Source organism: Triticum urartu, chromosome 6A (genome assembly GCF_056163025.1).
Source record: "Triticum urartu cultivar PI428250 chromosome 6A, HENAU_Tu73, whole genome shotgun sequence".
Taxonomy (NCBI): domain Eukaryota; kingdom Viridiplantae; phylum Streptophyta; class Magnoliopsida; order Poales; family Poaceae; genus Triticum; species Triticum urartu.
In genome coordinates this window covers 593,713,179-593,738,690 of record NC_141878.1, presented here as the reverse complement: position 1 = coordinate 593,738,690, position 25,512 = coordinate 593,713,179, and the positions used below count along the sequence as shown (strand labels likewise).

The 25,512-nt window shown below is 45.4% G+C and overlaps 2 protein-coding genes across 2 annotated transcripts; both read left to right on the top strand.

Annotated features, from left to right (window-relative positions):
* Positions 1 to 18,190: 18,190 nt before the first annotated feature.
* Positions 18,191 to 22,901, top strand: BTR1L (binding to TOMV RNA 1L (long form)). The gene is made up of 8 exons (XM_048681028.2): positions 18,191 to 18,347; positions 19,725 to 19,963; positions 20,050 to 20,150; positions 20,446 to 20,639; positions 20,946 to 21,085; positions 21,820 to 21,945; positions 22,325 to 22,386; positions 22,465 to 22,901. Exons 1-8 carry the CDS (start codon positions 18,218 to 18,220, stop codon positions 22,550 to 22,552), a joined length of 1,080 nt encoding a protein of 359 aa, XP_048536985.2. The 5' UTR covers positions 18,191 to 18,217; the 3' UTR covers positions 22,553 to 22,901.
* Positions 22,902 to 23,559: 658 nt separating this feature from the next.
* Positions 23,560 to 24,839, top strand: LOC125515531 (uncharacterized). Its single transcript, XM_048681029.2, has 3 exons — positions 23,560 to 23,802; positions 23,897 to 24,208; positions 24,306 to 24,839. Exons 1-3 carry the CDS (start codon positions 23,659 to 23,661, stop codon positions 24,609 to 24,611), a joined length of 762 nt encoding a protein of 253 aa, XP_048536986.2. The 5' UTR covers positions 23,560 to 23,658; the 3' UTR covers positions 24,612 to 24,839.
* Positions 24,840 to 25,512: the final 673 nt, after the last annotated feature.

Here is a 25,512-nt window from a genome sequence, read left to right as displayed (position 1 = left end):
CTTGGACCTTTGCGAAGCCTACAGAACACAGACGACGCTTGTAGGGTTGGAGTGGGCTGGGCCTCAAAGTCTTCTTCCTCCTGAGGGCAATCCGCCCATGACTCATCTTGTGCCATTGGCGTCAGAGGACGACCAATACTGAGGAGTTCGCTTGTTTCAAGCGGAGGAAGGGCTGCATCATCTTGTACATTGTCTTGGTGACCAATGTCTTTAGCAGCTGTGGGGTCGGCGGCTGGAATATCTTCAGCTTCAGGAGCCTCCGTGGGAGCAGGCTCATGAACTGTCAGTCGTCTTTCTGCATTGGGGTGAATGACAGAAAGTGGTTCAACCATCAAGGGCTCTGTGGGAGCAGCCCTAGATTTCTTGGTCTTGGCTTCTTTTTGCTGGGGGCAGTAGGAGAGGCTTCAGAGCTCTTCCTTTTTCTGGCTTCAGCCTCTGCAGTTCTTGTCTTCTTTAGCTCTGAAGCTGTTGACCGGCTCTTTGGCTTCGAGCCAGTCGTTGCGGTTGGGAAGACAATTTGAACCGCTTCTTGCCGAGGTGCCTCTGGTTCATTCACAGCAGGCTCCTTCTTCTTCTTTGCGGCCATCTTGGGGTCGATGCCAGGACGCCCAAGTGCCTTGTGCTTTTCAGCCTCGTTGTAGGCTTGAACACATATTTCTGCCAAAGACTTCATCCTTTCACGCGAGCCCTGAGCTTCAACACGCTTCTTCAGAAAGTTTTCTTTGAGCTCATGCAGCATGATTTTGAAGCTCCTCACTTCCTGCATGCTGAGGCTGGCCATGTGCTTCTTGAACTGAGCCTTTTCGTGATCGATTTTCTGCTTCAGCTCAACAATGCGCTGAGCAATGGCCAGTTCTGAAGCAATTGCGCCTTGGAAGGCGACACTGAGGTTAACTGGCAGCTGCAGATCATTGAAGCTTATGTCTGGTGAGTCAAACCATTCATCAATGAAGCTGTGGATGATGGCGACATCAAAGAGAGGCAGATTGTTGAAGATTTCAGCTTCTTCCTTGCTTTTGATAAGCTGCTCTACAGCGTCATCTCCCAGATCTTCATCGCTTGATAGATCAATGGCTTCGCTGCGCAGAATGGCAGCAGCAGTGAGCTCTTTGCCTGTTTGTTGATGGGGCTCCTTTTCCTTCAGGGGCTTAGAGACGCGGGATACGTCTTTAGACTGCACACTGACTTCAGGAGGTGCAGTTTTCAATGGCTTTGCCCTTGAGATTTTTGAGGCATGGGCCGGCTTTGAAGCTTTTGATCTCTTCGTCTGCTTTGGCTTCGGTACAGCAGGAGCTTCATCAGAATCAGAGTCAGCTAGAGGGTCATTCACAGCAGTCCCTTGGACTAAGATGTGGGTGATCAGGCCCTCAAGATTGGCAAACGGACCGATGATATTGGGTTCCGCGTCGCGTGTGCCATCTGCCCTTGGTGCGGAGGGACCAGGGTTGAAGTCTAACCCAAATTTCTTCTTGTTTAGCTTAGCTGACTGTTGGGCAAACTGAAAGTTGCGCTTGAAGAGATTGTCGTCACGGCACCAGAGGAGTGACGACGAATGTGCATCATCAGGCTGTGGTCCTCGAACCATGCATGGGTAGAAGCCTTGAGCAATGGCTTCATCTCTGGTCCTGGGTACAAAGTTCTTGCATAAGATATCCCCCCATGGCCTCTTGATAGCACTCTTTTCAGCATACTCCTGGGTGACGAAGCGGTATTTGAACCACTGTCCTGCCCAATAGCGTCGAATCCATTGGATTCGGGTCTTGCGCTGCCCATAGCTCTCTTCTGGATCTGTTTTGTACATTTCTGCCAAGTCTTCAGGCAGATCTTTGGAAGTTCCCTCATGTCTCTGTCTGCCCCCTTTCCTTGCTGCTACTTCTGAAGCCATAAACATTAACTTGAAAGACTTCAAAACTTTCAAAGGCTTCAAAGGCTTTCTTTTTCTAGACCAACAGGAATTGGCTTCAGGAGAGTTTATGTGATGCTGTAGGAATTCTGCAAATGAATGCAGACTATGAGAACCGAAGGATTCTCCCACGGACATGTACCTGTGACAGCATTAAGGTGCGAGGGAAGGGGAAGAGGTCATATGCATTCTCAGAAGGTTTTGAAGATTAATCAGTTTAGAAGACATTGACCTCATCGTGTGAAGACATTCACTCATAGATAGAAGTTGGTTCCAGATTTGTACGAACCCACAGATCGGTACAAGTGAGGAATCTACTACTTTATGAAGCACAAGTGAATATACTAGGCATGTCATGAGATGCAGCGAGAGATCTAACTAGTGTGAAGAGAAACTTCTTATGGTAGAAAGTGACAGAGCCATGATATCAAAGTGGCTGTAAAAAGAAGTTTTATTTACCACACTGGAACTGCTAGACGGAAGGGAGTTGATGCCGAGCAGTTCAGTCCTCCGTGCCCTAACTTGGCGACGGAAAACACCTACGGCGACGGCGGAGAGGACGATGTCCGCGGTCGGCGTGAGGACGGCGTTGGAGAGGTTGCGGCAGCGAAGCGCTTCGTCTCCGGCATCGTCGAGTGCTAGCGGTGGCGCTAGGGTTCGTGCGAGGGTGGAAGAAGGAGATAATGACCGCGGTAAGTATGAATTTATAGGCTCAGGGGCGGCACTGTGCTATTACACAGGTGCCCCTGGCGGTTCGCATTTGAGGAACGCGTGGCCAGTTAGCGAAAGTTTGGGGTTTGCTCCACGTCCCACGCGTGCCTAAATTGTCGTGCGGTCGTTCCTGCTTCTCCAGATTTTATGTGGAGGAATGAGCATTAAAACCGGACTTTATGGTTATCTCTATATCTTCAGCTGACAAGGACACAGTGAAGACATTTGACAGTTTCAATAGAATGCATATGACTTGGAGAGATAGAATTTGAGATAGAAAGCATAGAGAGATTAGGGTCCGATCACATTCACTTAGTTCAAAAGATTCAACCAGGAAGACATAGCTATAAGTGAATGCTGTAGAGGACAGAACACTAGAGTATATATCTATATAATCAACGTAGTGAAGACATGCTGAGTTCGAAGCCAAACCAAATGTGAAGATATTTCAAGGTAACGCCATGAGTGAAACACTTCTAAACGGAACGTTTGGTGGTGGCGTTACCCACCGTATAGGAAGTATTAGACCCAGACACGGCGCACAATTATCGTGGCGCTCCGAAGTCAAATTCCACATTAATGTATTCACACTTAGAATGTATGTCTTCATTGATTGAAGATATACTTTACTTCATGTGTTGCACATCTAAGTCATCAATATGCATAAGGGTTAGGATGTGTTCCTGATCATAGGACATTTGAGGATTCTAGGATATTTAGCTCACACCGTAACTTGCAAAACCTCTTCTCATCCAAGGGCTTGGTGAAGATATCTGCCAATTGCTCTTCAGTGTTGACGTGTATGATATCAATGTCTTCCTTCACAACATGATCTCTGAGAAAGTGATGACGAATTTCAATGTGCTTTGTCTTCGATTGCTGAACTGGGTTGTTAGAAATCTTGATGGCGCTTTCGTTGTCGCAGTAAAGTGGCACTTGCTTCAGATGAATGCCATAGTCCTTGAGTGTTTGCTTCATCCACAGAAGCTGAGCGCAGCAAGATCCAGCAGCAATGTATTCAGATTCAGCAGTGGAGAGAGATACACAGTTCTGCTTCTTTGAAGACCAACATACAAGTGATCGTCCCAGAAAGTGACATGTGCCTGATGTAGACTTGCGATCAACTTTGTCACCAGCATAATCAGCATCCGAGAATCCAACCAGATCAAACTCTGAGCCCTTTGGATACCATAATCCTAGAGTTGGGGTGTGAGCCAAATATCGAAGAATTCGCTTCACAGCTAAGTGATGCGACTCCTTTGGTGCCGCTTGAAATCGAGCACACATGCAAACACTAAGCATAATATCTGGCCTAGATGCACATAGATAAAGTAAAGAACCAATCATGGAGCGGTATACCTTTTGATCGAACTCTTTACCATTGTCGTCAGGACCCAGATGATGTTTGGCTGGCATTGGTGTTGTGAAGCCTTTGCAGTCTTGCATACCGAACTTCTTCAGGCAATCTTTGAGATACTTCTCTTGAGATATGAAGATGCCATTGCGTTGTTGTCGTATTTCAAGACCAAGGAAGAACTTCAACTCCCCCATCATGGACATCTGATATTGCTCTTGCATCATATATCCAAACTCTCCACTGTACTTCTGATTGGTGCAGCCGAAGATAATGTCATCCACATATATTTGGCACACAAACAGTTCACCATCATATGTCTTCGTGAAAAGAGTGGGATCTAGGGAACCAGGTATGAAGCCTTTGCTCTTCAGGAAGTATTTGAGTGTGTCATACCAGGCCCTAGGGGCTTGTTTGAGGCCATACAGTGCCTTGTTGAGCTTGTATACCATGTCAGGATGTTTTGGATTTTCAAAGCCAGGCGGTTGTGCAACATACACTTCTTCTTCAATCTTGCCATTGAGAAAGGCACTTTTCACATCCATTTGATATAGAAGTATGTTATGATGATTTGCATAGGCCAGCAGTATGCGTATGGCTTCAAGCCTAGCCACAGGAGCAAATGTTTCATCGAAGTCAATGCCCTCCACTTGAGTATATCCTTGAGCAACGAGACGAGCTTTGTTTCTGACTACTTGACCATGCTCATCTTGTTTGTTGCGATATATCCATTTAGTGCCTATAATGTTGTGCTTTCGTGGATCAGGACGCTTAACCAATTTCCATACATTATTCAGCTCAAACTGTTGAAGCTCTTCTTGCATAGCTTGAATCCATTCAGGTTCCATGAAGGCTTCTTCAACTTTCTTGGGTTCTGATATTGATACGAATGCGAAGTGCCCACAGAAATTTGCTAGCTGAGTTGCCCTTGAACGAGTGAGTGGACCAGGTGCATTGATGCTGTCAATTATTCTGTCAATCTGCACTTCATTGGCAACACGAGGATGTATAGGGCGAAGACTTTGCTCTTGCTGATCTGTGTTGTTGTTGGGAGGAATGTCTTCAGGATGAGCAATGTCTTCATTTTGATCAGGTGCTGAGATGATAAGTTCTTCAGGATGAGCTTCAGAAGGTATAATCTCTCCAGTTCCCATAAGCTTGATTGATTCACTAGCTGGAACTTCATCTAGAACATTTGGCAGCTGCTCTCTTTGTGAACCGTTGGTCTCATCGAACCGCACATCCACTGTTTCAACCACTTTGTAATGAAAGAGATTGAAGACTCTGTAGGAGTGCGAATCCTTTCCATATCCAAGCATAAAACCCTCATGTGCTTTTGGTGCAAATTTTGAGGTGTGATGTGGGTCCTTGATCCAGCACCTTGTGCCAAATACTCTGAAGTAACTGACATTTGGCTTTTTGCCAGTAGGAGCTCATAAGATGTCTTGTTTAGTAGCTTGTGAAGATAAACACGATTGATTGTATGGCAAGCAGTATCAATGGCTTCGGGCCAGAATTTTCTTGGGGTCTTGTATTCATCTAGCATCGTTCTGGCCATCTCAATTAGCGTTCTGTTCTTGCGTTCGACGACGCCATTCTGCTGTGGCGTGTACGGAGCTGAGAATTCATGAGTGATGCCCAAGGTATCCAGATATGTATCAAGGCCAGTGTTCTTGAATTCAGTGCCATTGTCACTTCTGATGTGCTTTATCTTGGCGCCAAAATTGTTCATAGCTCGATTGGCGAAGCGTCTGAAGACATCCTGCACTTCAGTCTTGTAAAAGATTATGTGCACCCAAGTATATCTAGAGTAATCATCAACAATGACGAAGCCATAGAGGCAAGCAGTAGTAGTAAAAGTTGAGTAGTGAGTGGGACCGAAAAGATCCATGTGGAGCAGTTCGAAGGGTTGTGTAGTAGTCATGATTGTCTCCGAAGGATGTTTTGCCCTTGTCATCTTCTCTGCTTCACAGGCACCGCATAAGTGATCTTTCTTGAACTTGACGCCCTCGATGCCTATGACATGCTTCTTCTTCGCAAGAGTGTGGAGGTTCCTCATGCCAGCATGCCCAAGCCTCCGATGCCAAAGCCAGCATTCTGAAGCTTTTGCAAGAAGACATACTGCAAGTTGTGGTCCTGCTGAGAAATCTACCACATACAAATCATCTTTTCGATACCCTTCAAACACTAGAGACTTGTCAGATTCCATTAGTACTAGGCAACGATATTTTCCAAACATTACAATCATGTTCAAATCGCAAAGCATTGAGACAGACATTAAGTTGAAGCCAAGGGATTCAACAAGCATGACTTTATCCATGTGTTGATCCTTTGAGATTGCAACTCTACCTAGACCCAATACCTTACTTTTACCAGTGTCAGCAAATGTGATGTGGCTCTTGTCGGATGGACGTAAGGTTGAGTCCATAAGAAGGCTTCTTTTGCCAGTCATGTGATTTGTACACCCACTGCCAATAATCCATTCTGAAGACTTTGAAGTCACTGGCGTCGTACCCTACAGTGCAGTTAGGGGGATAGGCTTCACGAAGGGTATTGTGAAGCAAAAACATTTGACGAACCAGTGGGTTATGAAAGCTTAGATCCAGATTAGGACTAATAGGGAGAGTAGCATGCGATTCAGGAACGAGGTACATAATGATGCCATTCGGGCATTTTATCTTGCGCCCTACAAGATTTTTAAGGTCCCCAGCAATAGCGTCAGAAGATTTTGTTTTTCTGCTGGAGACCTTTCCCTGCAAGAGAGAGTTAAGCTTTCTTAACCACCCACATCTTCAAGGATGGCTTAGAAGCAATAAGTCTAAGTGCAGCATCTGAGAATTTTGGCTTTGAAGCCTTAGCAAACAGTCTAGCAGGTGGACAATAATACTCATAGGAATAAGCAGAATAATTTTTGGTCATATGAACATGACGGTTTGATGAACCGCTCTCATATTCATATGCCTGAGTATGGTTTCCCTGCAAAACATTTGCGTTAGTGTGACTCAGGTGAGTCCTCTGTTTGTATGAAGCCTTTGGTCTGAGGTTTGTCTTCTTCAAGTGAGGTGTCATGAAGACATTCACAGAAAGATTTTCCAGACACTTTTTGGAAACCCAGATCTTCTTCATAGGCGGTCCATTCCTGCAGTTAGTACCAATGTACCTGGCAAACACTTCATCATTCTGATTCTTAAACAGTTTATAGTTTGCATCAAAGGATTCATCAATGATAGTGGGGTTAGCACAAGTGAAGCCAGATAAATTGGATGGATCTGCTGAAAGTTCCGTTGCAGCAACCCATGTGGTTTTGGGGTACTGCTCAGGTTTCCAGTAAGAGCCATCTGCATTTATTTTCCTCATGAACCCAACACCCTTTTTCCTAGGGTTTCGGTTCAGAATCTGCTTCTTGAGGACATCACATAATGTCTGATGTCCTTTAAGGCTTTTGTACATCCCTGTTTCAAGCAATGTCTTCAACCTAGCATTCTCATCAGCAATAGCAGTGGTATCCTCAGCAGAGGGGTTAGTTACCACATCAACAGTTGAAGATATTGAAACAGCAGTAGCAGTGGAACATTCAGCAACAGAACTAGCATTATCTCGCTCAATGCATTTAAGACATGGTGGTTCAAATCCTTTCTGAGCGGGACTGATCTGTTCGGCGCGAAGTGACTCGTTTTCCTTTTGAAGATCTTCATGAGCCGCTCTCAATTTTTCAAGTTCTTGCTTCCTTTGAAGATAATTATAGGAAAGCTTTTCATGAGTTGTTGAGAGAGTATCAAGACGATCTTCAAGTTTCTGATACTTAACGTGAAGGTTTTTTATGTCTTCAATTAAGGATTCAGATCGAGTCATTTCAGCACCCAACAGATCATCGCTTCTGTCTAACAGTTTTTGAATATGTTCCATAGCTTTTTGTTGTTCAGTTGCAATTTTAGCAAGTGTTTTGTAGCTGGGTTTTGAATCACAGTCAGAGTCATCGTCACTAGATGTTTGATAGCGAGTAGTGCGTGTGTTTACCTTGGCACCGCGTGCCATGAAGCAGTAGGTAGGAGTGGAGTCGTTCTTGTCATTTGCGTCAGTGTCGGTGATGCAGTCATTGTCTTCAGTGTTGAAGATGGACTTGGCGACGTATGCTGTAGCCAGACTCGCAATGCCAGAATCAGACTCCTCCTCAGACTCCACCTTTGCCTCCTCAGATGCGGACTCCTCCTCTAAATCCATCTCCTTACCAACAAACGCACGTGCCTTGCCAGATGAGCTCTTCTTGTGTGATGAAGACTTTGAAGAAGACTTGGAAGAAGACTTTGAGTATTTCTTCTTCTTCTTGTCGTCAGAATCATATTCCTTGCTCTTCTTCTTCCTTCTGTTCTCATAGTCCCATTGTGGACACTCAGAGATGAAGTGTCCAGTTTTCTTGCACTTGTGACATGTTTTCTTCTTGTAGTCATGAGCAGAAGCTTCATCATTCCTTGAGCTTGATCATGAAGATTTTCTGAAGCCTTTCTTCTTGGTGAATTTTTGGAACTTCTTCACTAGCATTGCAAGTTCTCTTCCAATGTCTTCAGGATCATCAGAACTGCAGTCAGATTCTTCTTCAGATGAGGAAACAGCTTTTGCCCTCAAGGCACGAGTTCGCCCATAGTTTGGACCGCAGATATCTCTTTTCTTAGAAAGCTGAAACTCATGTGTGTTGAGCCTCTCAAGTATGTCAGACGGATCGGTGTCTTGAAATCAGGACGTTCTTGAATCATCAGGGCCAGGATGTCAAACGAACTGTCAAGTGATCTCAGCAGCGTCTTGACGATTTCATGTTTGGTGATCTCAGTGGCGCCGAGGGCTTGAAGCTCATTTGTGATGTCAGTGAGCCGGTCAAATGTGTGCTGGACATTCTCATTGTCATTTCGCTTGAAGCGGTTGAAGAGGTTGCGAAGAACACTGATTCTTTGATCTCTCTGGGTTGAGACGCCTTCATTGACCTTGGAGAGCCAGTGCCAGACCAGCTTGGATGTCTTCAAAGCACTCACACAGCCATACTGTCCTTTTTTCAGATGACCACAGATGATATTTTTGGCAGTAGAGTCCAGTTGAGTGAACTTCTTGACATCAGCAGCAGTGACACCTTCTCCAGCCTTGGGAACGCTGTTCTTGACGACATACCATAGGTCGACGTCAATGGCTTCAAGATGCATGCGCATCTTATTCTTCCAGTAGGGATATTCAGTTCCATCGAAGACGGGGCACGCAGCGGAGACTTTGATTATCCCTGCAGTCGACATAGCTAAAACTCCAGGTGGTTAAACCGAATCACACAGAACAAGGGAGCACCTTGCTCTGATACCAATTGAAAGTGCGTTATATCGACTAGAGGGGGGGTGAATAGGCGATTTTTATGAAAGTCTTCAAAACATGAGAGTTATGAAGACAACCAGCGAAGAGTATGCCTATTACTATGCAGTGGAAGTTAGATTACACTAGGCCAGCCATGGTCATGTATTCAATAGAGTGAAAGCACAATGACAAACAGCTTCAGTGTAATAAGGATCAGGTAGGAAGAAGTTATGAAGCCAAACAGATCATACTTTCACGTTGTGAAGACAAAAGATAAAGCAAGCATGCAATGGCTTCACAATGAGTAACAGTAAGAGAAGTAAGTGAAGATAAAACCAGTGACTCTTTGAAGACAATGATATGTTGGACCAGTTCCAGTTGCTGTGACAACTGTACGTCTGGTTGGAGCGGTTAGGTATTTAAACCTTAGGACACATAGTCCCGGACACCCAGTCCTGAACACACAGTTCAGGACACCAAGTCCTCACCGTATTCTCCTTGAGCTAAGGTCACTTAGTCCTCGCCCAATCACTCTGGTAAGTCTTCAAGGTAGACTCCCAAACCTTCACAGACTTCGTTCACTGACAATCCACAATGTCTCTTGGATGCTCTGAACGCGACGCCTAACCGTCTGGAGGATTCACAGTCCTCAAGTGTAATAAGTCTTCAGATCACACAGACATGAAGACTTAAGTGATGCCCAATTTACTCTGGCTTTGGGTGGTTAGGGCTTTTCTCCTCACTAGGAATTTTTCTCTCAAAGGCTTCGAGGTGGGTTGCTCTCAAACGACAAAAGCCGTGCACTGGAATCTGAGCAGCCAACCGTTTATGGTTGTGGGGGTGGACTATTTATAGCCACTTGGCAACCCGACCTGATTTGTCCGAAATGACCCTTGGTCACTAAGGAACTGACACGTGTCTCAACGGTCAGATTTCAAACTCTCATGGCAACTTTACTTGGGCTACAAGCAAAGCTGACTTGTCCGCTCTGGACAAGATTCGCTCTCATTGTCTTCACTCGAAGACATAGGTTTTTGATTTAGGCATCACTTCAGTCATTCTGACTGGTTCTCCTGGACCCCACTTAATAGTACGGTGGTTCCTATGACTCAACACAAAATAAAAAGAACTACGAAAGATCTAAGTCTTCGAGCTCCATAGGCTTCATAACGTGTCTTCTTTTTTCATAGTCTTCAATGTGAATATCTTCATATACCACCTTTGTCTTCAATGTCTTCATACATTTTTAGGGGTCATCTCTGGTAGTAAAACCGAATCAATGAGGGACTTCTACCTGTGTTTTCCTGCAATTCTCACAAACACATTAGTCCCTCAACTAGGTTTGTCGTCAATACTCCAAAACCAACTAGGGGTGGCACTAGATGCACTTACAATTTGGACACCGGAAGGGGTTCCGGGAAACCCCTGGCAAAGATATGGGCTTAATGGGCCAAGTAAGGGAACACATCAGCCCACAAGGGGCTGGTGCGCCCCCTATAGGGCCGACCACGTGGGGAGAAAGGAAAAAGAGAGGAGGAAAAGGAAAGTATGAAGTAGGACTCTACTTCCTTCCCCTCCCCCTCCTTCCTTTCCCCCTTGTCCAAATATGGTAGGGGGGCCAATTGGACTAGGGGCCTCGCGCCCTAGGCTGCCTCCCTCCCTATCCCTCCTTTATATACGTGGGCATGGCACCCCTGGAACACACATCAATTGTTCCTAGCCGTGTGTGGCGCCCCCCTCCACAGTTAACACATCAATCATATCGTCGTAGTGCTTAGGCGAAGCCCTGCGCCGGTAACTTCATCATCACCGTCGCCACGCCGTCGTGCTGACAGAACTCTCCCTCGTCCTCAACTGGATCAAGAGCTCGAGATACGTCATCGTGCTGAACGTGTGCTTAACACGGAGGTGTCATACGTTCAGTACTTGGATTGGTTGGATCATGAAGACGTTCGACTACATCAATCGCGTTACTAAACGCTTCCGCTTTCGGTCTATGAGGGTACGTGGACACACTCTCCCCGCTCGTTTCTATGCTTCTCCTAGATAGATCTTCCTTGATCGTATTTTTTTTGAAATACTACGTTCCCCAATAGTTAGAGATACTCCTCCCATGACCAAAGTCTAAATGTTTTCTTTCTCACGCAAATCATGAGAAACATCATTTTGAGGAGTCCACCTAGGTCACGGCAAGAGATAAGGTAAAAACACTCTATCCATAACCTATATTTGTTGTGCACTACACCTCTAGCCTTTTGGATGTACTTTATCCTGTGGCATACACAGAGTGATATTTTGACGCATAGTCTCTTCAGTTAAGCTTAAATGATGAACTTGACCCATGAGATCCAAAGTCATTGTTTGAACAATTGGTCATAAATTAGCATGTTTAAAAAATGTTTCTTTTTTGTTATTTGTTTTGATTTTAATATTCATCGTGCGTGCAATGCACTCCTGGTGTAGAAATAAATGCATGCATACATACGATCTATTTTGTACAAACACTATTCTGCAAACCCTGTAAGCCGCCAGATGATCAGTCCTGCAGCCGACGACTAACTTTGCACTCTACCAAAATTCTCTATTTTGTTTAAAATATCCAATAATAAATATATCAAAACTATATATACATACTTATTCTCAACCATATATTTAATTTCTCCTTTAATATTCATTTAAAATAAAGTCTCACTGCTACCGATAATTAGTTATCTATTTCCAGTTAAGCACCTTTGTACTCATGAAACTTAGATCAAAATCAACTCGGGCTTTCTCTATGGAACCACTCATTAGAATTCTTGCTGGAACACATAATCGACTTCAAAAATTAAGTTTTTACCTATACACTAATATTTTATTTAACTAATCATATTAATTTTTCAATTAGCTACAATGGTTATCTTAACTTATACGCAATGCTTGACTTTGGTTTGAAGCGGTGTGTTATTTAGACTAAACTATTTTATCTTTTACAATCACAAATTATCCTTTTTAACATATGATACTAACTAATTTTGATAAATTATCTTGACTTGCTAATTTTATTCCAATAACAACTATTTAATGACATAATTAAATATATAAGAAAGTAATATTATACAATCTTAATATCATTCATGAGAAATTTAATTACACTTAATTTGAAGCATTAAGTAAAAGGAATATAATATGGTTTTTGTTCAAAACACTTGATTTATTATTCTTTTTTTGTCTGACAACAAACATCAGACCAAATACTAATTTGTGCGACTTGAATGAATACAAATATATGTTAGTATTTATGCCTATTTTAGTTTACTTAGATACCATGACAGAGATCTAGAAAGTCTATCGATGTTTCTAGAATCATGCTTTATTTTTGGGGTGCAAATAAGTAAACCAGAGAATTATCTGCATATTTGTTTTTGCAGGGAGTTAGTTCTAGAATATAAAAATATATGCATGGTTTGTCCTATGACTGTTATATTGCTTGCTTACTAGTTATTCTATCGCCAAATATGTCATCCATGTTTATGGATTCACCAATTAATATGCATCACATGCATACTTTGTGTTGGGTCTTAGATGAGCATCGTTCAGCTCAACCCTCATCAAATGCATTTTTTCTTGATTTGGTACATAGCTTACATAAAATTACTCTCCATGTACTTGATAAATTATTATAACTTGTAGTATGTATGCATGTAATTTTGTATGTTATAGGTTTTCCTTGATTTTATCCGCAGTTGCATAAGAGCATCTACAGCCGGACCTCTCAAACCCGCCTCATACGCCTGGGCAGGCCGCCCGGTCGCTGCCCGGTCACGATTTTTTGACCCAGACGGGCCTCTCAAACGGCCCTCAAACGCCTAGGCTGACCGGCACCCCCATATCCAGCCCAAATATGGGGCAGATATGAGGGCGCCCGGGCGCGCCGGGGCACGCCCGCCACGTCGGACTAACGAAGGGGTCCCAGCCGGAAACGCCCTCAAACCCAGCGTTCTGATGCTCGTCTCCTCCGTCAGACCGGTGGCACCGCGTGGCGTAGCTCCGGCGGGTCGCATAGTGCATTGCCCGGCTATTTATGTCGACCGGCGGCACCGAAACCCTACCATCCATCCACATTTTCCTCCTCCTCTCCATCGCCATCGCCACTTTCCACTCCGCCCGTCAGCCTAGTAGCCATGCCCCTACGCCGCCGAGTGAGGAGCGAGCCCTTTCTGACGCTAGAGCGCCGGCTCGAGCTCCTTGAGCAGATCCGGGCTAGGCGCGAAGCCTGGATCGCCGTGGGGATACCTCCAGATGCAGTGGATCTGGAGGACGAGGAGGACGAGGAGGATGAGCCAGATGAGGAGGATGTGGGGGACGCTGGCGACGGGGATCTGCAAGTGGAGTAGCAGGCCATCCTCGATTCCCTCCGATCGGAGTCGGCTGCGGAGGTTGGACGCCGTCGCCGGCAGGAGATGGAGGCGCAAGAAGCCGCGGAGGAGGCGGAGATGTTCGCCTACATGGATGAGGTCGAGCAGGAGAAGAATGAGTCGGAGCCCTCCTACTCGCCTGTCCAGCCGGCGCCCAACACCATTGTCGTGGACATCTCCAACGACGAAGAGTAGCTAGCGTAGTACATAGGATTACTTTTGCATGCCTTTTGTATGGATCTAGGGGATGAAATATAAGAGAGGCGGTTGCAAAGTGGCTAATTTGAGGCGTGCCCGATCAATGCCCGCAGACACGCCCGGGCGCGTCCACGGGTGTTTGAGGGGCCGGATTTGCAATGTCCGATTGTAGATGCTCTAATAATGTGCAGTTTAACCCCCAAAATAACAGTGACTTTCATGCCTTATCATAACTCGCTCAGAACAAACCCAACTCATCAAGATTTGTGCATTACCAATTTGCTCTGGGGTGAAAGTAAATACACAAACTTCATGTATTTGTTGGCTCTATTATGACTCTTTGAAACCTTAAAGACACATAAACTGGATCCACTAACAAGAGGCTGTAGTTGACAGGCGCAAAAAAAAGGCTCTAGTTGAGAGCGTCCTTATTGTGCAACCCTAGAGCCTGCCTTGTGTCATCTGTACCCAAGTGTCATGAATAAGCTTTACCGAAAAAGGGTTTTTCCCGTTTTATATTATAAAGCCAACATCATTACAACATGTCATGAATAAGCTTTGGATAGAGATCATGTTAATAGATAAGATTTCAACATAGCTCGTGGTGCTGGCCTCCCTTGTTCCTTGCGCCGTGAAACGTGATCAGAGTGTACACTAATAAAAGTTGTTGGTGAAAAATAAATACGTCTTTCTTCGAAGGAAAGAAAGATAAATACACTATTTTGGATAGAGATCAAATTAACAGGTAAGATTTCGACAGAGCTAACGGTGCTGGCCTCCCTTGTTCCCTGCATTGCGAAACGTGATTAGAGTGTACACTAATAAAAGTTGTCGACTCAAGATAAATACGTCTTTCTTCGAAGAAAGGAAAGATAAATACACTTTTGGCCTCACCCATATTTGTATTTTGTATCCAGGAAAGTGTACTTTCCTGGCACGATTGGTTGGTTTTTTTGTCGCAGACCAGATGCTACAAATTCCGGCTATTGCGGTCGTGGTGGTATCCGAGCACGATAAGAAAACAATGACCTAAAAGAAGAAAAAAAACATGTGATGGCGGATGGATTGATGGATAGACGAGTCTTAAATGACTAATTTGTATGACTTAAATGAATTACAAATATATCGTTCTTTGTGTCTATTTTAGTTTACTTAGATATTCATGGTAGGCATCTATAAAATTTTGTCGGTGTTTCTAGAATCACGCTTGTCTATTTTGTGTGCAAATAAGTAAATTAGATAATTATCTATATATACCTTTTTTGCGGGGAGTACTAAAAATGTTCTATAAAGAAAAATATGAGTGTTTTGTCCTACAAACTATTGCGTTGTTTGTTTACCGGTTATTCTATCACCAAGGATGCCTTCAATGTTTACGGGTTCATTGATTAAGATGTATCACATACATACATTGCATTTGGTCTTGCGTGAGAATCGCTCAACTCAACTCGCATAAAAAATGTGGGTTTCTCTTAGTATGGTACGTAGTTCACACAAAACTTCTTGCTTTGAACTAAATAAGACACTATCATTTATAGTGTGTATGCATGGAGTGAGTTTTATGCATCATATGTTTTTCCTTGATTTGATATGCAGTTTGCATAATAATGTGCAATTTAACCCCAAAAAACAATAGTGACTTTCACACCTCACCATAACTGGCTCTACTCTATGTATTTGTTGGCTCCATTGTAACTATCTCAACCCTTTAATACATAAACTGAGTCCCACTGACAGGAGGCTCTAGTTTCCAGGTGTAAAAAAGGGAAAAATGAAGAAGAGCCGCTAGTCGAGGGTCCTTATTGTACAACTCTAGAGCCCGCTTAGAAGTTCCTCTCGCAAAAAAAAAACTCTAGGTCTAGCCTTGTGTTCGTGATCAACTCAGGTCGCCCAAGTGCCATGAACAAGCCTAGGATAGAGATCATGTTAATGGATAAGATTAAGATAGTGCCCGCGGTGTTGGCCTTCCTTGTCTATTTGCGCGGTGAAGCATGATTACAATGTACCACTACACTATTAAAAGTTGTCAACACCCGGTAAATGTGCTTCTCTTTGAAGTAAAACAAAGATAAATGCACTTTTAGCCTCACCGGTTTTTGCATTTTGTACCTGGGAAATGCATTTTCCTGGCACGATTGGCTGGTATTTCTATCGTGGACCAAGACAAAAACAAATATTTCAGTTGTCGTCGTGCTTGGTAGGATCCGGCAACACGATACGAAAACTTTGGCCCGGAAGAAATAGAAAGTGTTTGATCTTTGTTGGATTGGATGGATAAAAGGCCCAAGGCGTGGGCGTGGCGCAACAAAACCCTCGTCTCAATCCATCCTTCGATGGCATAGCCCCACAACGATCTACCATCACTCCCGTCTCCCCCTGCTCCCTCCTTCGCCCCCACCCACCCCACCCCAGTGCCCGCCTCCGCTGCACACCCTCGCTGCTGGCAGAAGATGGAAGCCCTGGGTACATATGAGTTTTATGCATCATATGTTTTTCCTTGATCTGATATGCAGTTTTGCATAATAATGTGCAATTTAACACCAAAGAGCAACAGTGACTTTCATACCTCATCATAACTGGCTCTACTCTATGTATTTGTTGGCTCCATTGTAACTATCTCAACCATTTAATACATAAACCGAGTCCCGAGTCCCGCTAACAGGAGGCTCTAGTTTCCGGTGTAAAAAAAGGAAAATGAAGAAGAGCCACTAGTCGAGCGTCCTTATTGTACAACTCTAGAGCCCACCTAGAAGTTTCTCTCACAAAAAAAAAACCTCTAGGGCCCGCCTTTTGTCAGTGACCAACTCAGGTCAGCCAAGTGCCAGTGAACAAACCTTGGATAGAGAACATGTTTAGCGGTTAAGATTAAGATAGAGCCCGCGGTGTTGGCATTCCTTGTTCCTTGCGCCATGAAGCGTGATTAGTGTGTATACTGATAAAAGTTGTCGGCATCAGATAACTATTCTTTTCTTCGAATTGAAGAGAAGAGGAAGATAAATGCACTCTCGAGCCAGTTGATATTTGTATCTTGTACCCGGGGAATTGTATTTCCCCAGCACGACCGTTGGTACTTCTGCCGTAGAGCAGACAAAACAAACAGAACCCGATGGTTGCAGTCGTGGTGGTATATGAGCACGGTACGAAAACAACATCCCAGAAGAAATAGAAAGTGTTTGGTCGCAGATGGATAAAAAGGCCCAAGGCGAGGGTGCGGCGCAGCCAAACCCTCGTTTGAATCCCTACTTTGATGGCACAGGCCCACAACGATCTACCATCGCTCCACCCCATCTCCTCCTGCTCCATCCTTCGGCCCCCGCCCCCCTGTCCTCGCCCCCTGTTGCCGACAGAAGAAGGAAGCCCCGGGTACATATGAGTTTTATGCATCATATATTTTTCCTTGATCTGATATGCAGTCTTGCATAATAATGTGGGATTTAACCCCAAAAACAACAGTGACTTTCACACCTCACCATAACCGGCTCTATTCTATGTATTTGTTGGCCCCCATTGTAACTATCTCAACCCTTTTAACACATAAACTGAGTCCCACTAACAGGAGGCTCTAGTTTCCAAGTGTAAAAAAGGGAAAATGAAGAAGAGCCACTAGTCGAGCGTCCTTATTGTACAACTCTAGAGCCCGCCTAGAAGTCTCTCTCGCAAGAAAAAAAAACTCTAGAGCCCGCCTAGAAGTCTCTCTCGCAAGAAAAAAAAAACTCTAGAGCCCGCCTTGTGTTTGTTACCAACTCAGGTGACCCAAGGGCCATGAACAAGCCCGGGATAGAGACCGTGTTAATGGATAAGATTAAGATAGTGCCCGCGGCGTTGGCCTTCTTTGTCCCTTTGCGCCGTGAAGCATGATTACAATGTACTACTCCATACTCTAGTAAAAGTTGTCGACACCTGATAAATACGCTTTTTCCTCCTTGAAGAAAAAGGAAGATACAGTAGTAAATACACTTTTGGCCTCGCCGTTTTTTGCCATTTTGTACCCGGGGAAAGTGTATTTCCCCTGCACGATCGGTTGGTGCTTCTGTCGTGGACCAAGACAAAACAAAATCCTTCATCAGTTGCCGTCTGTGTGGTAGCATCCGGCAGCACGGCACGAAAACGACGGCCCACAAGAAATAGAAAGCGTTCGATCCTCTGTTGGATTGGATTGGATGGATGGATGGATAAAAGGCCCAAGGCGCGGCGCAGCCAAACCCTCGTCTCAGTCCCTCCCTTGATGGCGTAGGCCCACAGCGATCTACCATCGCTCCACCCCGTCTCCCCCCCACCCCTGCTCCCCACCCCCACCTCCGCCCCCGCCCCCGCCGCCGGCAGAAGATGGAGGCCCCGGGCTCCCCCTACGCCTCCTCACCCGAGTCGGCGCCCAAGCGCGCGCCCCGCTCCTCCCCGCCGCCCCCTCCCCCGCAGGACCACCACGACGCCGACCACGACGCCGCCGACCCCGAAGGTAACTGACCGGCTGGCAAACGCCGCCCGCCTCCCCACGAACTCTTCTCCCCCATGCGAGCTGAGCGCTGTGCTCCGCCGCGTGCGAGCGCGGGCGCCGTGGCCTGACGGATCCGCGAGATCCGGGCCCTGGCGCCCCGCCGCGGGCCCGAGATCTGCGCGCGCGGGCGGCCGCTCTGGTGGCGGCCGGTTCCATGTCAGTCCGGTCGTTGTGGGAACGAGAGGCGCTCACGGCTGGCCAAGGATCATTCATGCTTAGCCCCTTTGTTTTGCACCTCACGCGCTGCTGCGCCCGGTTGGTTCACCGCGCTGCACTGCACTGCAAGGGGGGATGGTTTAGTAATTCAGTGGGCGGTTTGGCTAATGTGCTCTGGTTCGTTCGTTGGCTGATTCGGTGGCATTGCCTGCGCTCAAGTAGAGTTTAGTACACTTCGGCATGACTACACACTACTACAGCGCGCCTGATTGTGCACAGCTACACTTATTTAGTTTGTTTCAGATGCGCGATTATGGTTTATTTCTAAACATGACATTCGCGGGCGGATGATTTTGCTCGCCACTTCCTAGTTCAGTTTGTTCCAGCTGTTGGCACGGTGAAAGTGTTAGTGTTTTAGGAAGTGCACGCAGGAAAACACGCGTAGTAATCAAAACCTACTAAATTATGCTGGGCCTCACCATGGTGGTATTGCTATGTTTATTTACTACATTGCCTAAAAAAATGCTATGTGTATTACAATGCATCGTTAGTTGCTCTTTCTGCTTGACTTCAAAGCATTTATGAGTAGACGACTATTAACGTACTTCTCGACTTGGAACTCGTAGTGGGATGCTTACTGCCATTCACCTTTCTAGTGTGACAATTCTTGATTTAATGGTCAGCTGTATCAGAACGCAAAGTAGGTGTGTGGCTGGAGTTGGTCTTTCCGTTTCATAGTGAATTTGTTCCAGTCCTTGGCATTTTGAACTACTGAACTGTTTTAGGTGACCTACAACATGGAAAATGTCTTCTGTTCATAAAGCCCTCTAACTCACATGCGGGTTCTTTGGGCTCTAGGTGCAACCACATCACTAACCTATACAATTGCTATGTTATTTGTTGTGCATCATCGGTTGCTTCTGTTTCTGGACTTCAGTAAAGTTATGGAAAATATCCTTTTGTGATGGAAATCCTATACATTAAATGCGGGTTCTTTGGACGTTAGGTGCAATCACATTTTTAACCTATAAAATTGCTATGTTATTTGTTGTGCATCATGGGTTGTTTCTGTTCCTTGGCCTTGGTAAATATATGATTGAACTCATAATAGCATGGTTATAGCTATTGCCATTCACCTTTCTTCCATATAATTCTGAATCTGCAGTTGTTTTTTCTCCTCAGATGACAAGGAGAAGCCAACGCATTTGAGGTTTCTGGTGTCTAATACAGCAGCAGGATGTATTATTGGCAAGGGTGGTTCAACTATTAATGACTTCCAATCTCAGTCTGGGGCTCGTATTCAATTATCGCGCAGCCATGAGTTTTTCCCTGGTACAAATGACAGAATCATCATGGTCTCTGGACTGTTTGACGAAGTAGTTAAGGCCATGGAGTTGGTTCTTGAGAAACTCTTATCTGAGGTAAATCAATTTATTTTGCAAACGGTCATGTCTGTAAGACCATGCTGCCATTGCTTGATAACTGATATTCTCCTGTTATTTTCCAGGGGGAAGAATCTAATGAAGCTGAAGCCAGGCCTAAATTTAGACTTGTAGTTCCTAACAGCTCATGTGGTGGAATTATTGGTAAAGGAGGAGCAACAATCAAGTATGCCTAATCAATAAACCTGTTCTAATCTCTGATACTGTCATTAAGTTTCACCCCCACTATGATACTTTCTTAATTTTCAATGTTGGTGTAATGTTATTGTTATTAAGAAAACTGATGAAGTATATGTGAACCGATGCACGGTAATAGGAACTGTATGGTCCTTCTCTTGTTAATACTCATGTGCCTGGTCTGATTGGACTTCTATGACATGCTTCATCGTTGTTCTTGTATTTATTTTATTTTAGTTTCTGTTGCCTGGAATATTGAGAGTTGGTGTTCCCTCTCTCTTCAGGTCATTCATTGAAGATTCACATGCTGGAATCAAAATTTCACCGCAGGACAACAACTTTGTTGGTTTGCATGATAGGCTTGTTACTATCACAGGACCCTTAAACAGTCAGATGCGAGCCATACATTTGATATTAAGCAAGTTGTCTGAGGATGTTCACTACCCACCCAATTTGAGTTCCCCATTTCCATATGCAGGTAAATCCTAGAATTTTCACCACTTTCTAGTTCTAATGTTACCATTCTGCTTCATGCTTGCTTGAATGGGTGCCTTCTCATAATACCTTTCTTGCTTGAAGAATACATGTTCTGCATTTATTATCATGCTTCTCTAAAAAGAAGTCATAACACCATTAAAAAAAGTCACAACTGAGAATGCTGGGATATATTTGCATGTGCAGCTAGACATTCTCTTTGCATTCATGATATTTATAGATGGATTCACTTTTCAGATACGGCTTAACCATTCTCTCTTACTCATTTCCTTCACTTCAAAATATCCAGGCCTTGGTTTCCCTAGTTACCCTGCCGCTGTTCCTGTTGGCTATATGATTCCACAGGTGCCATATAATAATGCTGTGAACTATGGACCTAATGGGTATGCTGGTGGTGGTGGTGGTGGTGGAAGGTACCAAAACAACAAGGTTCGTGTTTGCTGTCCTGCATGGTGTACACCTTTTTTGTAAACACCTAGTCCATCTGTGTTGATAATGATCTACCATGTGTTCTCTTTTCGTTGTGCACCTGAGGAGAGATGTTGGGAGTCAGGTGATATGTATGAGATGCTTTCTAATAGAAATGTTTTCTGTTTTGCATAGTCATGTAATACATTAGGAAGTGCATAGAACATTTATCCTATCCAAGTCTTTGAACTGCAAGAAGGCAAAATTTGATCTCATGAATTTATTATGGCTATGTCCTGATAACTTTTGTTGGCGCTACTAATATTAGGCAGTCCATAAAAAATAAAACGGCATATCACACTTCCAGATACCTGACAGTTTTTTTGTGAACGCTATTTTTCTTAGTCAGCGCACTGGAAATAAAATGTGTATTACACTAGCATTTGTTTTGGAGAAAGAGATATGCATAAATGTGTATTATACTAAGCATTTGTTTTTGGAGAAAGAGAGATGTGTATGCTGGAACTTCTGATTGATGTTGTGTGCGCTAACTCCTTGATGTTAGATTTAATGTGCCCAGTTTTCTTGCCTTCTAATGCTTTCAGGCTATATTCTCTATGCATATATTTTATTATTTTCTAAAACTGTATGCTGAGGCAGCAACTTCTTTTTTGCTTTGTTTTTTGGGTGGTAGTGTTAACCTCACATATGTTTTCAAATTGTTCTAACCATGGTTTTCTGTTGAAACTTTTCAGCCTGGTACACCTGTTAGATCACCTGCTAATAATGATGCCCAAGAATCACACACCATAGGTGTTGCTGACGAACACATCGGTGCAGTTGTAGGGCGTGCAGGAAGGAACATAACAGAGATCATTCAGGTATCTTCTTACACCGTGTGATTCTGAACCTCATTAGTGTTGTTTTACTGCACATGGTCAAACATGTATGCTCATTGTATAGATAGCAGAGGCTTCTGCATCATAGTACTTCCTCCGTTCTATAATGTAATGCATATTGATTTTTTCCTGCAGCAATCTTGTTAATAGTGCTCGTTTGGTCATGTAGTTTCCCTGCAGCAGATAAATAGTTAGGAACATTGGAGCATGTTGTCTGCCCTCATTTGGGTTCAGAAAACATACTACTCTTTCATACTTGTGATTTATATGGCAAATCTGGATAAACCTGCTGCTGCCTTGTATGGTGTGAGTGCACCATATTTCATGGAAACCAAACTCATGTAATTCTGTGCGGCTGCAGGCTAGTGGTGCCAGGATTAAGATATCAGATAGGGGCGATTTCATAGCTGGCACATCTGACAGGTAACATTACACCGCCATGCTTCGCTCTGTGATCACCTCTTGGCCACCGAAGCTTATAATTTCCACTCACTGGTGCAGGAAAGTGACGATAACCGGAACATCAGAGGCCATCCAGGCGGCCGAGGCGATGATCATGCAGAGGGTGACAGCCAGTCAGGAGAGGTGATGATGAATCCAATCTCCTGGAAAGATGGAAGGCGCCCTTGCGAGTGTTAGGTGGAATGAGAGAATTTGTTTTGTCTCCCTAGCTTTAGTGAGCTTGAGAAAAATTTGAAGATGATTGCTGTTATTTATTCCGTCCTGTCCGGTTGTGCTAGTAACTAGTCGAAATTAGCCGTGTTTTTTCCCGCCAGCCCGCAATAGAATCATCATATACTTTATGTCAACAGATTTGACAGTCTCCATAACACAAAAACAAACGCTACCTGTTTTGGGGACGCAGAGGTTGTTGCTAGGATGATCTCATCTGCTCTGCTTGTTTTGGTAAATTGGAAGGCTCGTTTTATCTTGTTCAACCTAGCTTTAGTGCTAGTATCTGCAAAATGGTGGGAATTTTTTTACTACTATTGTTGCTTCTCGTGTCCGTGCCCCTTTGTGACAATTCCAGTGAACAAGATGTGTACAAAATTTGGGATTTAGCTTCAATCATTAGCTAGACAAATAGTATTTGAGTTAAAGGTATAACTTAAATCATACACAATACATAGTATTTTGTTGGTTAACAGCACAATTTCAAAGCTTAATTCTTGGTATTATGTAAGTCGCGTAACTTCCAAGTTTATACTATTGAAAAAGTATTTTGTATACAAATTTAATGACATAATCGTCCATATGGCAGACATGGAAGTCATGTAACTTGAAATTTATGCTAATGAGAGCTTCTTTTGTAACTTAAATTTTGGTGATATTTTTTGATGAAATGTAGCTGAATTTTATTCGAATTTGAGTAAGAACTACTCCCTCCGTTCCAAATTACTCGTCGGAGAAATGGATGTATCTAGAATTAAAATACATCTAGATACATCCATACCTGTGACAAGTAATTTGGAATGGAGGGAGTGTACCGCAATGAAGAAAAAAAATTCTACATGATTCAACCATACGAATCAAAGAGGCCATGTATTTCCTTGCCAATGCCAAAGCAAGCAAGTGTGACTGACACGTGGGGCCGATAAATACCCGCACCCGACCCGGGTCGAACCCAACAGTCCAGTTGAGAGAGACGAGCCCAGGTTCTAATACCCATCGCTCCATTCCGAGACAACCATCACCATGGCCAAGCCTCACGGCGGCGCCGTCCACACCCCGCGCCCCCGCTCCTCCTCCGGCGCCAAGTCCGTCACCGCCACCACCCCCGCCAACCGCAGCTCCGTGGGCTCCTCCTCGTCCGCGCCCCCCGCCCGCGACCTCGCCAAGGTAACCTAACCTCCTGCACCACCGCCTCCCCTCAATCACCCGCGCCGCGCGCCTGATCGATGACCTCCTTGAGGCTCTTCCCGCTGCTCTCCAGGAGGCCGGCAAGCTCCTCACCTACGACGACGACGACGCCGCCTCCGCCGCGCAGCAGCAGCCGGACCCCGCGCTGCCCGAGGGCCTCGCGGTCGCCGACCTCGCGCCGCCGCTCGACCTCCCCGACCCCGACGACGACGCCTCCTCCTCCACCGTCGTCGCCGTCCCTCCCCACGACGCGATCCCCACCCCCGACCGCTCCGCCCTCGCCCGCTTCCCGGCCGATTCCGCTTCGCCGTCGGTTGAAAATTCAGTCCGCGCCGCGATTTTGGGCTCCGATTCGTCTGATCTCGAGCGCTCTCGGGCTCGTGGGGTTCGTCGGTCCTCAAGTCTAATTAATCTGAATTTGAGTTGGACTCGTTTGTGCAACTTGTTTCCTGAGATTCGAATTCCTCATCGTCGTCTTGCAGGTCGCACGTCCCGCCGACCCCGACGCCACCGCCACCGTCCTCACGGAGATGGAGCTGGTCCTGGCGGAGCTGCGGGGTGCCCGGGGCCTGAGCGCGCGCTCGAGATGCCTCCTGACCGCGCTCGCCGAGGCCGCCGCCGACGAGCTCGACCCCCTCCGCACGCGCCGCGCGGCCTTCTGGAGGAAGCTGCGCGTCGGGGTCCTCGCCGCGACGGTCTTCTCCGTGGCCGCCATGGACGCCGTCCTCCTCGCCGCGCTCCTGGGCGGCCCCCGCGGCAGCGGCAGCCACGCGCTGCCCCCCACCTGATCGCTCTGCTTCGCCGGTGCCGCCGGCCGCCCCCTGTTTTTATCCTCGTTCATCGACCAGTAGCTTGTTAATTAGCCTTGTTGCACTAGTATAGCAGTTACGTCGTGATGATAAAATAATTACTGCACTTAATAGGAGTAGATCAGATGAGAAAGATGTGGTAATTTCGTTGTTCCTCCATCATGTGGTCGGTACATTTCACCATTTCAGTTCAGTTAATTAGCTTCACTGGTATTGTTTCGACGATCATTTTACGAGTGTAACATCCCGGAAGAACTCCACTATTCCCACCAAAGGAGGTGATTGGGTGAAGGAGGTGGTAAAAAGCGGCCAAGGATGCGGCGATCTTACGGAAATATCAGTAATTGAAATAGCGGGCTATGGCAAATAGCGATGACCGTCGAAATCAGCGAAATGCTGTCGTGCTACAACACTAGAGTGCGGTGTTGGATTTATCGGATCTGTGTCGGCTTTGGCTCTGTGTATCATACACCTGTCTAAATTCGGATACAAACCCATAATGGGCACCACCAAATCCGCCTACCCTATCTTCTCTACCAATCCGCCCACCACATCTTCTCCATAGCGCCCATTCTGTATTGTTGATAGCGATCGAGGCCCCCATCCCCCCTCCCTGTCAACTTCATAACTCGGGATGGGACCAACAGCGGCAGCGTCGCTTGAATAGCAGCGGCAGCCACTGACACCCTTCATACACCAACGGTGGTGGCGCTGAAGGCCGCCGTATCTCGATCCCCCTCTACGCCACATGCAATGTGCCGTGAGAGGAGCAACAATGGCGTTGCAATAGGGCGGCTTCCAACCCCATTCAGTGCTTGAGGTAGAACATTTTCTATGGTTCACACGCTTCTCTCTGGCCATCCACCCAGATGCTATGCTA

Coding starts and splice junctions, on each gene's coding strand:
- BTR1L (XM_048681028.2), top strand. CDS start 18,218: ATGGAGGCCCCGGGCTCCCCCTACGCCTCCTCACCCGAGTCGGCGCCC. Junction 19,964..20,049: donor TTGAGAAACTCTTATCTGAG/GTAAATCAATTT, acceptor GTTATTTTCCAG/GGGGAAGAATCTAATGAAGC. Junction 20,640..20,945: donor TTCCCCATTTCCATATGCAG/GTAAATCCTAGA, acceptor CAAAATATCCAG/GCCTTGGTTTCCCTAGTTAC.
- LOC125515531 (XM_048681029.2), top strand. CDS start 23,659: ATGGCCAAGCCTCACGGCGGCGCCGTCCACACCCCGCGCCCCCGCTCC. Junction 23,803..23,896: donor CCGCCCGCGACCTCGCCAAG/GTAACCTAACCT, acceptor GCTGCTCTCCAG/GAGGCCGGCAAGCTCCTCAC. Junction 24,209..24,305: donor AGCGCTCTCGGGCTCGTGGG/GTTCGTCGGTCC, acceptor GTCGTCTTGCAG/GTCGCACGTCCCGCCGACCC.